We start from the raw sequence: 16,888 nt of genomic DNA, 5'->3' as shown, positions 1-16,888 counted from the left end.
AAGCTGTTCACACTGAGGTTAGATGCTGCCTTTAGATTGGATCCGATGGTTCGGTTTAAATAGTCATTCGGTGTATTGGTTATGGAGAAACTATAAAATCCAATCCAATGATTGCCCCCATTTGTACAAATGGGTACAAATGTCAAAATATAAATAAATAAAATAAACAAAAAACAAAACAATTAAACACCACAGTGTTGATGTTAATATATTCCAAATCTTCTGAAGTCATATGATGCTTTGTTTGAGGAACAGTCCCAAAATGAAACCATTGTGTAGATAGGAAATTATCATTTGGTGCATGCAATATTGATGTGTGCTTGATGACAAAAACTGTTGTCTGGGAGATGTTTGGATGAAAAAGGAGAATAGTGCTGCAATATTTATTTATGAAATACAGATGTAAATGTTTTAGGATCACTGCTGCATCATCAATAATGGAAGCCAACACATATTCTGTTTTCCAGGACAAAAGACTGTTCTGTTCACTTGCACTCATCCCTCGTCAGCTGTTCTGTGCTTCTGCTTCCTGCATTCACATCCTGCAGCAGAGAGACTAACCTGCCCAGGGTTACCCTTACCCTTTTATTTTCTTTGTTTTGAGTGCTAAACACAGAAATCAATTCACTTGAGACAAATCTTTAGACATTTTGTAGTATTGGAAAATAGCTACAGATGTTTAAGAACTCTGTTCAAAGTAGAAAGAATATTTTGACTCTTTCCTGTCTATAATAGTCTGGGTTGACATAACATAACCCTATCCCTAACTCGACTCAACAGAGCAGAGCTGTTCGTTCATGACATCAGAATCAGATTAAGGATGGGTTTGAAGACTAGCTGTTTGAGATTATGAGTGCACTAAAACCGCAATATTTCATAAGACTTTCAATTGTTGCTTTACAAAATGAATTGCATACTGTCATACATCAAACATGAATTATGAACAGTTTTTGGGATCGTTCTGCACGAGGCCCATCAGTTCATAAATGCTCCTTCTACACGCGCGTTTAATTGTCAGCAATGCGGGTTCCATTCGTTATATATTTGAACTTTTAATGAACCGTGTTCTCTGAGGCTCAGCCGCCGCGCGTGCGGATATAAAGCAGGGCGGAAGTGAGGGGCGTGCGCTGGTCGAGCGGAAGTGACGCGTGAACCGGCTGAAAGAAAAGACAGACGTTCGCAAAAGCGATCGCGCAAAAGTCAAATAAAAGAGCGTACGCTGCGCGTGCACGTGTCGCGGATTCCTGCTGGTCGTTCAGGTAAGAAGTCTTCGCTCCGTAGCTCTTGTTATTCCCCGTGACTGCGAACACAAACACCCTGCGACCCGTTTGCAGCGGCGAGAGTCGTGTGGTAAATCTCGTGCTTTGTTTTCATCCTTGCGTCGTTTTGTGCGCGTCACTCTCGGTTAGCATACATTAGCTCCGCGGCTAGCAGAGGCGTTGCTAAGATACTGCCACATAGTAGCGCGCGCCGCAGTGTGATGTATATCAGAAACGCTCGTCTCGGTTCACGCGCGTTATTAACTCGTTCGGGAGCGAATCACGGATCTCTGAGCGTCGCCGCATAAACGCACCCAGATTCAGGATTACATCGCGATCATTTACAGCAAAAGCGTCTCGAGGCGCTCTGGACGAGTGTTTTGACGCGTGTCACGTGCGCAGTGCCACATCAGCGCGTTCTTCCTGCCGGGATTCAGTTCGCTTCCTGTCACGGTGGCCCGTTTCCAAACGGGAACACAACGGCGCTTTGTCCGGCTCCGGTTCCGCCTCTTTTCTTCTCACCTTTTCATCGCGCAGCTCGTGTTACGCGTCTTGAGGCTGAGCAGGAACTCTGCGCGGATGGATCCGGTTCCGAGGCGCGGAGCGACGATTCACCCCTGGAATATTCCGGTTGCATAACCGAGATGCGAGACCTCATCTTTGGTAAACAGCGCTCGGTGTTCGGTCAGGTTAAATATAGTTCGTGAATGCAGCTTCACCTGTTTGATGGCGCACAGGTGCGCGATGAGCTGACGCCCGCGAGGTGTGTGTGTGTGTGCGTGCGTGTGCGTCAGTCCATGTTTGCATAGTTGAAGTTTATTTTTCCTGAGAGAGAGTCTGTGGTTATTGGGCTCATAGATCCGGGCGGAGGCGGAACGCGCGGCTCTCGGGAGGAACGGAACTACTGCGGTACTGCGGAGCGTTTCTGTCCCGCTGTCAGTCAGCATTAATTCAGTCAGATGTGATCTCTGTGACGGGCTTTAAAAGAGCGAGAGAGAGAGAGTGAGAGAGGGATAGAAGAGTGAGATGGGTGAGAAGACAGAGTGAGAGGGATAGAAGAGTGAGATGTTTGAGGAGAGAGAGGGAGAGGAGTGAGTGTGAGGATGTGGAGGTTGGTCCTCGCGCAGGAAGAGTTCACTGCTGGTCTGCAGGAGTAATTCTTCCTCTCAGTTATTAATGATGCTGCAGTGAGAGCTAAAGAGAAGCTGCTGGACTCGTTCTCACAGAATGAACCACAGGTTTTCACCTGGATGGGTTAGATCTGGTGAGGACCCGGTGTCTGTTGGTGGCAAGCTTGGCCGTGTCTCATCATCTTTAGTGTGTCTTGTTGTAAGTTAATCAAACAAATGTGAGATATTATAATGTTTGCACTGCGAAGGCGGCTCAGAGGTGCATCTGAAGTGGTAATTAGGTGTCTTTACACAGATTTAGGGGTGGCATAAATAGTAATTCCCACTGTATGTGTTGATGTTAGGGCTGAGGTGGCTCTGAGCAGGCATAATGTAATCTGGCTTTGATGCAGCATTGCGTGTTTAACTGGTGCAGCCTTAACTTGGTTGTGTAAAAATGCAGTTAGTGATTTAAAATCGTTCTACCTTAAAAATAAAATGTTGGGTAATATTTTTTTTTTAAATGTGTATTTGTATGTGAATGTGTGTGTTTTTTTTTTTTTCTTAAGGCTGTTTCTTCAGTGACTTTACACCGTTTCTCTTCTCGTGTGATAAAGCGTCTCGAGCAGCCATCGCTTAAGTTCTGGACACTTTAATGAGCGACAAACCCGAATACTGACTTTAACTCTGCTTTAACTTACCATAGTATGTTTCCATGAGCCTCATGGAGTCTGTTGAAATCCAACTGACATCATTTTACATTTGAGATCTGAACTGTTTTAAGTGATTAGGGTCTTGATTACGAAGCCTGGTGTTAAACTTCAGATTGTTCTCTTCCTGTAGAACTGTGACTGACTGAGGAGGAGGATGGCGAGGAAGAGCAGTTATAAAGGTGAGCGATCCCCAAATATGAATCGGTTCATATCATCTGTCAGGAGCAGTATCAGTAACGTATCCATACTTATTCTGATAAAGCCTGTTCTGTGTCTGTATGGAAGCTGCTTGTGTTTGTGATGGTTTTTATGCTATTAAACATTACATATAGTGTTGGTGAGGAATTATACAGGCAGCGCTCTGTGTTTATAACCCACTCAGTTTAAATGTTATAATTTTCATTTCACTAGCTTTGCTTTACATTGAATTTAGTTTGAACAACTTAATCTGCTTTAGCACTTTTTCTGTAGTTTTAGTAATTTGTTTTCAAATATGTTTAACTAAGTACATATTCTATTTAGTAACAGCAGACTTTGATTCTGTCGTTAGAAACCGGAGAACACGAAAGTGGCGTTAGCATCTGTGTTTGAGATCTGGTTCCGGTGTTTTCTCAAGCTGAAGGAGAAAGCGGTCGTGACCAGACTACCTTTGATGAAAGTTTCTTTAACGCTTCCTGTGCAGTTGTTTCTGTCCGCAGTCTCTGGTTTTGTTTGGCAAATGAAATCTTTGTGTTTCACTGACTTTGCAAATTGCTGAACTCTGATCGCGGGGTGGAGAACTCTGTCGACTCTGAGCAGATGTGTCTTCAGAGACCAGATTAAACCGCTCCTCACTGTGTCTCGTGTGTTCATGGCTGATATTTCTGATGTCTCATCAGTTTCACTGTTCAAGAGCTTGAGAAATGTTGCTCAGAGGGAGATCTGCACACGAAAGCATCAGCATTTCCCGAGACGCGGAGTAAACCCGGAGTAGTGGAAACTAGTAGGGCTTCATGGTTAATTGAACTTTTTAATTCTGATTATAATTATGGATGCCACAATTATGTACAGGCTCAAGAGTCCACTTAAATGATTCTGCACTGAAGGTGTTTATTCTTTCTTTCTACAGGTTATTTAAAGTTTTCAATTATTACAATTTTTATTTTAGTATATGGATAAAGCAAACCAATGTGTATTTGAAACAATACTATAGAAAAGCAATATGTTTTCAGCTTGTTCAAACAATAATGAAACCATTCAAAACATAATTGAATGTTATTTGTGATCATCGTGATTAATCACAATTACAGTGGAATCAACTAATATGATTGTGGTCATTATTGTGCAGCCGTAGAAAATAAACGCATTCTTTGAATAAAACTCCAGTTAAACTGATGTAGACTCCGACAGCAGCTTCTCAGATTTCTTGAGAATTAACATGAAAACCTGCTGAGAGTCACTGTACTAGTAAACCTGTGCTAAATCAGCTGGGCTTCAGTCCAAATCTCTTGTTCTTTACCTTATCAGACGTCATCATGTGACAGGAAGTTCAGACTGGATGCTCAAGTGTAGTTTGAGGGCTCATGGGAAACAGAACGTCGTGAAGAGAGATTGTTCTAGTAAATTCATTCTGAATGTAGAGAGATGAAGGCCTTTACAAAATCAGATTCAGGGTTTGCACACTGTATTACCCCTCTGTGATCCGTCTGATGTCTATCGATTGATGCTGTATTTCTATTTTTCTAGTTCTGTAAAGAAGCCTGAACCAGCACAGAGTTGGAAAATGAACTTTTAAGCTGTGCTCTGACCGACAGAAGTCATATTGATGTCGGAGTTGTTTTAGTGTTTGATTTCATTCGGTCCAGTGCTGCTATTGAAGAATATCTCCTTTCACAGACAGATCGATGGGCAGGTTTGCTCTAAAAATATATTCTAGAAGGGTCATTAAGGTAATTCTGACTCCCTGAACAATCAGAGATGGAAAGGACAACCATACTGGAAAATAATGGAAAAATAAATAAAATGTGAAGATAAATCAGATGAGACGTCAGGCGGTGTGCAGCGATGAAAGTTTGAGAGCTTCCTCGGTCTCGGTGCAGTTCTGATTTCTGCAAACATACAATAAGAGTTTGATCTTCAGTAACATCACGTGTGTTGCTTAACTAGCGGTCTGCATTACTACAAACTGGGAAAAACAAATCATAGTGTATTCCTACTGTAATGCTGCTCTAAACCGAGTCATGTGTGTGTTTGTTTTTTGTGGAAGTATGATTTATATTTGCCTCTGTTCTAGTTTTACTGCTAGTGGGATTGAGAGCTGTTTCTAAAGACTTAATTTAGTGTGCTAGTTTTTCTGGATGTAATAACCGATCCCGAATCGTTCCCCGTCCAGCCCCTCCTGTCTCTCTCTGGCTCTTCTCTTGACCTACATATTTCTGGAGAAAAGCTTTAGCTGAGATCCTCTGCCAGGACTTTGTGTGCTGTTGAAGTCGAGCTGTGTTTCAGAACTGAACACGTGGAAGTCTCTCAGTCTCTCCTCCTCCCTCTTTTTCCAGATGTGTCAGGAGTGGTGTTCGACACGCACTCAAAAATGGTCATGTCTCAAGGAGGATCGTTCGAGAATATGAAGGAAAAGGTACGAATGGTTTTTCTGTTTGTCTTGGGCTCGTTTACGCAGGATGGGACTGTGTTCTTCAGTCTTCAGCTGTGCTCTGTTTTACTCTTGTCTGTGAATCTCGGGCTCGACTCACTCATGTTTCGGCTCTCGTCAGATAAACGCCGTGCGAGCCGTGGTTCCCAACAAGAGCAATAATGAGATCACTCTGGTGCTGCAGCACTTCGAGAACAGCGTGGATCGAGCGGTGCAGGCGTTTGTGGAAGGTACAAACACTTTTAAAAACATTAAGTTTTTCAGTTTAGTGAAACTTAGACATCTTTAGTTTTACTTTAATGAATTAAACCATGAATATAGCCATAGAAGCTGGCAAAGAAAAGAGAAAAAACAAACGCACACCCAGTGCCCTCAGGCGGGTCTCGTAGGAGACTGTGTCCCGAGTGTGACGTGACTGTCACCTGTGTGTGTGTGTGTGTGTGTGTGTGTGTGTGTGTTAGGCGGGGCCGTGGAGATCCTGAAGGAGTGGAATGTCACTGGGAAAAAGAAGGTGAGGGAACGAGCTTTACCAAACATTCAGTCTAAATGTGTGTGTGTGTGTGTGTGTGTGACTGGAGTTGAACGATGACCGTTTAAAGGTTTAACTGCTGCTTCTGGTCACACTCTCACTCACAGCCCAAGAAGAAAAAGAAGCCAAAGGCACAAACTGACGTTCCCACAGACTCGACTCCTGCCGAATTGGCTCCAGACACTGAGTGTCAGGAAGCGGTTAATGGTTTCCATGCCAACGGTTCAGCAGCGGCTGATGGGGATTCGCTGGATTCTCTGAGCGAGCAGCTGGACTCCGCCTCTCTGGACGCTGCCGAGCTCGACTTGGAAACGGCTGTCCCTGAGGTTTCGGAGGCCACAGGTGTGTTTGCTGAGAGCAGGTGATGCCTTCAGGTGTTTGAGCGGTGATCAGAGCTATAACTCCGCCCTTCTGTCCTCTGCAGCAGGTGGAGGTGTGGGGTCCACATCAAGCCCCGCCCCTCAGCCCAGCACTGAACCTGGAGCACGACAGAACCATCACAGAACCAGTAACAAGTCTCAAGCCAAGCCTGTGTCCAGCTCCCATCATCCCTCTGCACCGGTTCTGTCCAGCGACGCACAGCGAGGTCCTGCCGGCAGAAAGATGGGTAAGAGATTCTGTATCAGTCTGCGTTCGTCTCTGTCTGCTTCACACGCGACAGATGAAACCAAGGCTGAGTTCTTCCAGCTGATTAAATAAAAGGAAAGTTAACCTAACGTGACTGTGAGTTTGGGTTAGCGTGATCAGCCTGTTAGTCAAGCTACAATTTAGAAAAATACTATTTTAAAGAGCAGGTCATATGGGTTTTGAAAATATCTCTTTTGCAATTTATAATGTAGCCAATCCTTTAAATGAAAACAATCTGCAAAGTATTTAATCAGAAAAGTGCAGGATAAAAGGTGTGTTCGACTTGATGCAGCACTGCGCAAACCGTTCACAATCTGACTTGAGATGTCTCTGCACTGTTGTATTGAGTCACGTTTATCATGCAACACTGATAAAAACATATATAACCCTACTTTATTAGTATTTAAATAGTGTATATATGATTGTTGAACTCTATTCTTGAAAAGATGGCGCTGTATTAAGCAGTATATCAAGTGTTTGTTTCTCATGGAAATGTTTCTGAAACGTCTGTGTGACATGCATTTAATTCACTTCATCTGTGATAGTGACGTGACATTCAGCCAAGTGTGGTGACCCATACTCAGAATTAGTGCTCTGCATTTAACCCATCCAAAGTGCGCGCGCGCGCACACACACACACACACTGTGAACACACACACCCGGAGCTGCGGTGCCCGGGGAGCAGTCGGGGGTTTGACGCCTTGCTCAAGGGCACCTAAGTATACAGTATACAAACACTGTGAGTGTCCTTAACTTGACCATCGCCGTCCGTAGCCGTGAAGACACAACTAAATGTTTTCTGACTTGAGATGCATTTAAACCTTTTTTTTTTTTTTGTGTGTACTGTAAAAGTGAATGGAAAATGAGAGCAACATTTATTTATTTTTGCTTTTCACTTAAATATTCCTGAAGTGCTGCAGTGAATTAAGATTGACCGAAATTCTGTGACACATAATAAAAAAAATATATACGTTTTTACATCACATTGTCGTCGTCATCATGAGGCTTTTAAACGCTGGTGGAGGAGGGACACGGAGATGTACATTAGTGAAAAAGGGTGTCCAAACCTCTGACTGGTCCCGGATGTTTAATTCTGTGCTGGAGACCGATGGCTGGAGGTTTTGGGACTCCTGCGCTGTTAATAGTGCTTGTGTGTTCATGAGACTCTTTGTGAAGATCTAGTGTTTGTTTTCTCAGGGCCTAACGCCGATCGCTCCGTGAAGGACCTCCAGAGATGTGCAGCTTCACTGTCCCGCTATAGAGTCGTGGTGAAAGAAGAGATGGACACATCCATCAAGAGCATGAAGCAGACATTTGCTGAGCTGCAGAGCTGGTAACACACACACACACACACACACGCCGCTAGCTCACGTGTGCACATTTGCTCAATCACTCATTCACACACTCAAGCTCACACACACTCACTTTGTTTATCAAACTTGAGTGATTTGATTGGCTCAAACCTGTGAGAAGTGAATAATCTTTATTCAGCATGAGATGGGTTTGTTGCTAACTGTTCCTGTTCTGTTCAGTCTCATGGATCGAGAGGTGACGCTGCTCGCTGAGATGGACAAAGTCAAAGCAGAAGCCAGTGAGTAGAAGGACAGCACTGCTACACATCTAGAGTCCGTCTGTCGTTCAGATCCTCACCATTCCTTTCCCAGTGACAGTGAAATGTTCATGTCAAAAATAAATGGCACTGGAATGATAAAAGTGCTTATATTACATGAAGTCAACTCCGTTTTGACAAGAATAACTTTTTACTACTATAAGGAGTTAGTGCTGGGCGAATACAGATGTTTATTTTTCTAATATGAATTTTTAAAATACTGCAATCCTGGTGTCTTTAATGTTCAGAACGTGTTTGAGAGGGGTCTCTTTTCACTGTCGTACTGTGGCGAGGACACGGCTGTATGTTACTAAACTTGAAACTTCTGAAGCTGAAGAATGTGATGACACAGAAGTCGTCTACAATATCCACCGATCGCTGCCATCAGCTCACACGCACGAGCACGACTTCAGCGCTTGATTTAGCAACTTTCAGATGCTTTTATTGGCTTTTTTCCATAGAATATATATACTGACAAACCTAGCAACTTTTGGATAAGTCTTGGCTATGATTCAGTTGGAAGATGTCACGAGTGCGAGGTCTGACTCTCTGCTGTGGTCTCTCTCAGGTTCTGTTCTGTGCAGTGAGCGGCAGAGAGACTGGAATTATAAGTTAGCATAGTTTGTCTGTTAATATGCATATTAAGTATTTTTTCTTTGTTTGTTACTCGGATGCAGGCAGTGCGCTGCATGAGACGAAATGTAATATAGCCAAAACAACCGCATAGCCGCTGCATCTACGGTACATGCATGTTGATTTTATCAGACGATGTCAATTATAAATAGTGAATCTAAAATAGGGCATTCTTAGTCATTCAACTACAGTAGCCTATTTCTGGTCTAAAATCAGTAGAAAATGCGGTTTACACATGGTCATGCATAAAGAAAAATTAAAATACAGTGGAAGTCTTAAATACATTTAAATTTTGGGCATACTGCCTGCCACTAGGAGTACATCAGAGGCCATTGTGTCTTACATACTTTTATTTCTGTTGATACACTGGAAAAGCTTTTTAAGCAAATCTAAATTTAGTTTGTATTTTGGGATAAATTGGTCTTAAATATCTTATTTGGTTTCTGTTTAACTCTGGTATGGTGTTCACCATGTAAAAGGCCAAAGAAGCTGACACCTCCATGAAAAAGACAAACAAACCCACGGTCATTGTTTTCATGCTGGTGCTTCTTCATGGGCATAACCTGACCTAAGCAAAGTTACAAAATCAAAACACTGTATGTCCAAATAAACCACATTTAATGCAGACTGGTTTAGAATCACATGTCATTGAGCAGAGGGAGACTCCATTACAGTCACTGAGAGATCACTGTGTTCATGCTGCTCGGTGAGTCTGACCAGGCCTGTGTTCTTGTGACAGTGGCGATTCTGGACGGCCGTCAGAAAAGAGCAGAGGAGCTGAGAAGACTGGCTGACAAATCAGCATCACTGACAGAGGAGCAGCTCTCTGAACTACGAGCGGACATCAAGGTACACACACAGCAGTGACTGTGTAGATCATCACGCTTCATGTACATCTGTCTAACGCCCGTCTCTCTCTCTAGCACTTTGTCAGTGAGCGCAAGTATGATGAGGATCTTGGTAAAGCTGTGAAATTCTCCCATGATCTGGAGCCTCTTAAGTGCAGCATCATGTCGTTTGGATCAGGTGGGTTAGTCACGGTTTTCCCACACAACTAGTACTCCTCTACTGTGATTGAACGAGGCAAAATTGGGTTACATTTCAGTCTTTTGGGGGGGATATGGGCTGGGACCTGGCAACCCTGATCATGACTGTTTGTTCATAGAACTGTTGAGATGACTGATGCTCTCTGTCTGCAGTGTATCATCCTCAGACGGACTACTCCAGCCGTTCTCGTTGTAGCTCCACCTCTTCCTCAGTCACAGGCTCCGCCCCTGCCAAAGCCCCGCCTCCCTCCGAGCTCCAGCATTATCAGGCCTCTGCTTACACGGGCCGTCCCAGCGTGCCGCACAAACAGGTGAATGATCACAGTGATGCCAAATACTTTCAATGCAAAGTAGCTAAACCCCGCCTGAAAAGTCGCTAGATGACGTCATATGCCTTATTAGCATATTCATGGCGTAAGTGTGTATTATTGTATTGCCACCCTGTGCTCACCTACGGCATGTTAATGCAGCCTTATTCTCAAAATAGGGAAAACCTATTTTCATAGGAAAAAAAAAAGATGGTGACAGATCGAATCTCGGCTGGTGTTATTTTTTATTTTTTATTTTTTTAAGGTAATCTGCACTAAAATCCTATTCACGACATTGTCTACTGAAATCAAATACACACATGATTAAGACAATGGTTGTGCAGTGATTTTGGCTATACTTGCAGTTAAAAGCAACAGAATATCTTTTTAACTGAAAGTGCTGCTGCTCTCTTTGTCCAAGAAAGTTGTTAGATTTGTCGCTAGTCGCTTTTTTTGTAAAAGTTCGTTAAGGGGGTCTGGAAAGTCTCTAAATCTAGCGACAAAGTCACTAAGCTGGCAACACTGACAGCACAACAGTGACGCTTGTGTACGGCGCCAGTCTTGAGCTGATCCTTGTCTCTGTCTTGCAGATTTTCCAGGGCAACAGGCGCATCATTCACGGTTACCAGGGCAATCAGCGAAATAACGGAAACAGCCATCCCGTGCCAAACCCCGGCCGAAGCAGCTACCGCTATCAGGGAGAGCGCGGTCACCAGATTGACCTCAACTCCCAGCCGACCAATAGCATGAGAGGCTCCTCCCACTCCTCAGGCTATTGTTCAGATCGACCCGCCCACAACGGGCTTCCACAGAGGCAACCGCGAACGCACTGCCCGTGATGCCCCCCGAACACACACACACACACACACACAACTGTCCGATGAAGAGAAAGTCAAGTTTACATCATTGGGGCTGCGGCTCAACTTCTGCTCTTCGCTCTTCTTGCTCTTCTTTCACACCTGTCTGTCACATCAGCGTTCAGTGTTAGTCTCAGTAGTTCCTGTGATGAGTGTTTGCTCGTGGGCTTCCTCTTTCAAACAGTCAGAGTCGAGGAAAGCGATGCTCGGATGATCAACACTCAGGCAGCAGGCAGAGTTTGTTCTAGTGGACTGTGAGTAGTTCGTTAGTCACGTTGTCGAGGATTGAAGCCGGTGTGTGGCATCCCTGATCGGGTGCTAAAGCACGAGTCTTCACGCTCATGATATACCTCACATTCATGTGCTCTCAAGGCCTCATTTCATGCTGCGCTGATCTTCAGCGCTTCACTTCTTCGGCTTCCTTTTTAGCCTTTCTGAAAGACTCCGTTTGGAAAGCGTCTTTACTTGAGTTTGCATGCTGGGATATCAGATTGACAAACATCTGTTTGATCATGAAAGATCTTCTGTCTAGATTTTGCCGACATTGAGCCCGTCTGTGTGTCTTATTTCTGAAAGCTTCATGTCATGATGATCGGCACTCTTCTCTGCTCAATTCTGTATATATGTAAACTATATATATATAAAATGTTTTGTAGCCTCCGGCCATGTATGTAGTGCGATTTATTAGTTCTCTGATTGAACTGTTCTCAAGTAACTTCTGTTCTTCCTAGTGTATGGAAAAAGAGAGATAGGCTTGTTTGTTATTTCCCTAAAATGATCTGATACCGCTGTAATCAAGTGCCTTCAGTCATGCGCTTTCACCATCTTGTTCCTTCTGCTCCGGTGCGGACCAAAGACGTCAGAGGCCTGCTCCTGTCATGCGAACTGCACTAGCAAACACTCAATGTCTTTCTCGCTAGTTGGCCTACTTGCTTTTCCTTTATTATAAATAAAGAAGGATTGATGGCAAATGCTGAAACCGTTTTTGACTCCGTTTTTCTCAGTTGTCATTATTTTGCTGTTGGCATTCATGATGAAATATTTTGAAATACTTCATAGCTGGTCTTGTGCTGATTTTTCTGGCCAAGATCATTAGTACTCTTGATCTTTTGCGGTCCGAACCGAATCCTGACTGCAATGGCTTTTGCTTCAGGCAGAATGTTGTGTTCTGACCCATGTGACTTTAGTCAAACATCAAATGCCATTCTGTCAGGAACACAAGCTGCTGCTTTAGCAATGTACTGTCTGGCTCACACATGTTTCCATGTTTCATGGGCTTATTCCATAGGTGTCATGGGTTTTAATACTGTGCAAACCAGTTCTGAAGTTCTAGCTTTGTGTGTGTGCATAATATTTCTTATAGCTGTCCACATGCTTTAATTTGTTATGATTTAAGCTCCATTTTTATAACTGAAGTTTGGGAGAAATGGGAATTATTCCTTGAAGTTTAACTAATCTTGAAGTTAGAATGTAAAAATATTAAGTTATGTAGAGCTGAATTTAAAAAGTATGTTTTTAGCCAATAGTAATTTAAAGGTTAGTATACGTCAGTGGTTCCCAACCTTTTTCAACTCACAGCCCACACAACCAAACATGTGTTTGCGTGGCCCACTGCAAAAACATTAACTGACCCCGCTATTGTAGGTTTAATAACTTAGTAATTAGTAAAAACTTAGTAACAGAAAATAACTCTGCTGTTGTTCTGTAGCATATGCAGCACAAATATCGAAGATAAATGGGTGGTTTATTCTTAAACCAATCAGCTCGAATAGTGGAAGCATAGTTACGGTTTTATATATATATATATATATATATATATATATATATATATATATATATATATATATATGAGAAATTGTTATGACTTAGACACTTTTACATATTAACAATTTCTTTTAATTGTAATTCGTGGCCCACCTCAAATACCACAGCGGCTACAGGTTGAAAACCACTGGTATACATATTTTTCTTAGAAGCTGTTAGTGTTTTGTTTTATATTTTTGTGTCTGTGTTTGTAACTAGTTTTGTGTCCATTTTAGAAATTCTGGAGTAATATAATTTATTTGATCTATATTAACTAATTGTTAAGTGATAATATTATGTTTAAGTCATTACTTGTTCATGCAGAGATGAATGAAAAAAAATGAAATGTATGCGTTTCTTGTAGTGCTGTCAATCAATTAAAATAACTAATGGAACATTTTTCTGAAATCACGATTAATCCCACTAATTTTTTTTTAAATGCATTTAAAGCAATAATTTCACTTTCAGTCTTCAAATTAATGTAAAACAACAAAGGCTGTAAATATATTTTTTATATTTGTTTAATGGTATAGTTATATTGCTGAAGGTCCGTATCAATGATACCAATATTGATTTCTCTATAAAATTGCCCCCCCAACTCAATATTTAGCGATTGACTATAGAAATTTAACGTTACATAATAATTGAGAGCTATCAATTTGAACATTTATTATGTAAAAAAAAAAGAATAATACAATTAAAGTGAACTTAAAACAATTTTCACACAGACCCATTATAATAAATATATAATCTTCACATAAATCCTAAATTAAATTTAGATGAATCCTGAAAGCGGGGGTGTCTATGTGATGGCCAGGGGTGTTACTGGCCACCCCAGGTGCCCCCCCCCCAACACCAGATGTTGTGCTTGTTTTTAGTAAATGTATAAATGCATCTAGCAATGGTGGATCCTGGCATCTGTTGACAGCTGCTTAGGGCCACTTTTCTCTTTTTATACTTCGCCTAGTTGTAGGTGGTTTCTATAGCATGCACAAATGTTAAGAGCACATACTTTTACAAACCCAGTTCCAAAAAAGTTGGGACACTGAGCAAATTGTGAATAAAAACAATGCAATTATGTGGAAGTTTCAAATTTCAATATTTTATTCAAAATAGAACATATGACATTTCAAATGTTTAAAATGAGATAATGTATAATTTTAAGAGGAAAAATAAGTTGCTTTTAAATTTCATGGCATCAACACATCTAAAAAAAGTTGGTTAAAAAGCCATGTTTACCACTGTGTGGCATCCCCTCTTCTTTTTATAACAGTCTGGGGACTGAGGAGACAAGTTGCTCAAGTTTAGTAAAAGGAATGTTGTCCCATTCTTGTCTAATACAGGCTTAGAGTTGCTCAGCTGTTTTAGGCTGATGATAAATGGGCCAACTTTTTGAGCAATGTTGACAACAGAACAGTTTTCCACTGTTCCCCATCACTGGCAGGCTGCACATAGTATCAGAATTGATCCTAATAGATCCTCCCTGACTGCGGGTGTCACTGTTGGACAGTGTTTTTTTATCTACTTCCTGCTGTCCTTGCTGTAGCTAATCGTAACTCTGTTTAGCTGTTTTTTTCTTTTTTTCTCTCTAGAAAATCTCTTACTATCACTCTGTTTTTTTAAATTGATAAAATATAACTTAATTCACACCATATTTCTGATATTATTGGTCAATCTTATCAGATTAATTTTGATCGTTCACTTTTTTCATATCCGTGAGTGCAGTACATCTGCATTGCACTTGTCATTAGCATTTTCATTCGAACCTATCGATGTTTTCTTTTCTCCTCTCCTCTCTCTCACTCCAGTTTTTCACAAGTTCATCAAACAACTGTGGTAAAAATATTTCATCAAGCACGGTGAGTAATGGCTTCTCCTGCTATAGTTATTTGCACCTCTTGTCATGTACAGTTTATCTATCTCTGTCGCAGGTGAGGGATTCACATGTGATAAATGCAGGGAAATAGTTAGGCTGACAGAGAAGATTTCAGAATTAGAGACACGCATCCAACCTTTAATTGAGGACAGTAAGAATGTTAGGGCTCTAGATATGGCTTTGGATGCGTCTAGCTCAGGGACTCCTGTACATTGTCCAGTTCCAGCAGAGCCCCTGAAGCAGGGCAACTGGGTGACGGTGAGGCAGCGTAGTCGTGGGTCAAAACACCGCTCTTCTGTTCCAATCCAAACATTAAACAGGTTCTCCCAACTCAGTGATGCACCCATTGAGAAACCTGATGAAAGTGCTCTAGTTATTGGTGATTCTATTGTACGGAAGGTGAATATAGAGACACCAGCCACCATAGTCAAATGTTTACTAGAGCAACTGACATCTTGGCCAATTTAAAAGTGCTGGCTAATGCTAAAAGTAAATACAGTAAGATTGTTATTCATGCCGGCGCTAATGATGTTCGACTTCACCAGTCGGAGATCACTAAAAATAACATTTAAGAAGTGTGTGAACTTGCAAGCACGATGTCAGACACTGTAATATGCTCTGGTCCCCTCCCTGCTTACCGTGGTGACGAGATGCGTAGCAGATTGTCATCACTCAATGGCTGGATGTCTTAAGTGGTGAATAACATAGGTTTCATAGACAATTGGACAAGCTTTTGGGGCAGACCTGACCTGTTGAAAAGAGATGGTCTTCATCCCTCCTGGGGTGGCGCCACTCTTCTGTCTAGAAATATGGCAAATAGTCTTAGTGTTTATACTTGACTAACTGGGGCCCAGGTCAGGAAGCAGACAGACTGGCTAAACCGACCGTCTGCTAGCTGCCTCCCGTCACAGAGGTCAGTTAATTCTCAGCACATAGAGACTCTTTCACCTAGATATCACACTATAGAGACTGTGTCTGTTCCCCAAACTAGAAAATACAAAAAACGTCCAAACCAAGTTAAGGTTAACAATTTAATTGAGGTTCAACAAATAAAAAACAAATGCAATATGGATAAACAAATGATAAAGCTTGGCTTATTGAATATCAGATCCCTTTCTACGAAAACACTTTCTGTAAAAATATGATCACTGATCATAATCTAGATGTGCTCTGTTTGACAGAAACTTGGCTAAAACCTGATGATTAGATTATTTTACATGAGTCCACCCTCCAAGATTACTGTTAAACATGATAAACATGAGCCACGTCTAAAAGGCAAAGGGGGGAGGTGTTACTTCAATTTATAACAACGATTTCAGGATTTCTCAGAGGGCAGGCTTCAAGTATAACTCGTTTTAAGTAATGGTGCTTCATATAACATTATCCAGAGAAACAAATGTTAATGATAAATGCCCTGTAATGTTTTTACTGGCTACTGTATACAGGCCACCAGGGCACCATACAGACTTTATTAAAGAGTTTGGTGATTTTACATCCGAGTTAGTTCTGGCTGCAGATAAAGTTTTAATAGTTGGTGATTTTAATATCCATGTTGATAATAAAAAAAATAATGCATTGGGATCAGCATTTATAGACATACTGAACTTTACTGGGGTTAGACAACACGTTTCAGGACCTACTCATTGTCGAAATCATACTCTAGGTTTAATACTGTCACATGGAATTGATGTTGATAGTGTTGACATTATTCAGCCAAGTGATGATATCTCAGATCATTATTTAGTTTTGTGCAAACTTCATATAGCCAAAATTGTAAATTCTACTTCTTGTTACAAGTATCGAAGAACCATCACTTCTACCACAAAAGACTGCTTTTTAAGTTATCTTCCTGATGTATACAAATTCCTTAGCATATCCAAAACCTCACAA

General features: G+C 41.7%; 1 protein-coding gene across 3 annotated transcripts; it reads left to right on the top strand.

Annotated features, from left to right (window-relative positions):
* The first annotated feature begins 1,107 nt into the window (after nucleotides 1–1,107).
* LOC113052675 (spermatogenesis-associated serine-rich protein 2-like) lies at nucleotides 1,108–12,303 on the top strand. Of its 3 annotated transcripts, none has more exons than XM_026217072.1 (13): nucleotides 1,108–1,259; nucleotides 3,212–3,260; nucleotides 5,616–5,695; nucleotides 5,832–5,940; nucleotides 6,172–6,221; nucleotides 6,347–6,581; nucleotides 6,664–6,846; nucleotides 8,064–8,199; nucleotides 8,399–8,457; nucleotides 9,848–9,957; nucleotides 10,032–10,134; nucleotides 10,308–10,465; nucleotides 11,053–12,303. In XM_026217072.1, exons 2-13 carry the CDS (start codon nucleotides 3,236–3,238, stop codon nucleotides 11,299–11,301), a joined length of 1,497 nt encoding a protein of 498 aa, XP_026072857.1. In that variant the 5' UTR covers nucleotides 1,108–1,259; nucleotides 3,212–3,235; the 3' UTR covers nucleotides 11,302–12,303. The 3 variants fall into 3 exon arrangements, with proteins under 3 accessions (XP_026072857.1, XP_026072858.1, XP_026072859.1); XM_026217073.1 differs by lacking the exon at nucleotides 1,108–1,259 and adding an exon at nucleotides 1,346–1,922; XM_026217074.1 differs by lacking the exon at nucleotides 1,108–1,259 and adding an exon at nucleotides 2,002–2,022.
* The last annotated feature ends 4,585 nt before the right edge of the window (nucleotides 12,304–16,888 follow it).

This window comes from Carassius auratus, chromosome 33 (assembly GCF_003368295.1).
Source record: "Carassius auratus strain Wakin chromosome 33, ASM336829v1, whole genome shotgun sequence".
Classification (NCBI taxonomy): domain Eukaryota; kingdom Metazoa; phylum Chordata; class Actinopteri; order Cypriniformes; family Cyprinidae; genus Carassius; species Carassius auratus.
This window is presented reverse-complemented; position numbering and strand designations above follow the sequence as displayed.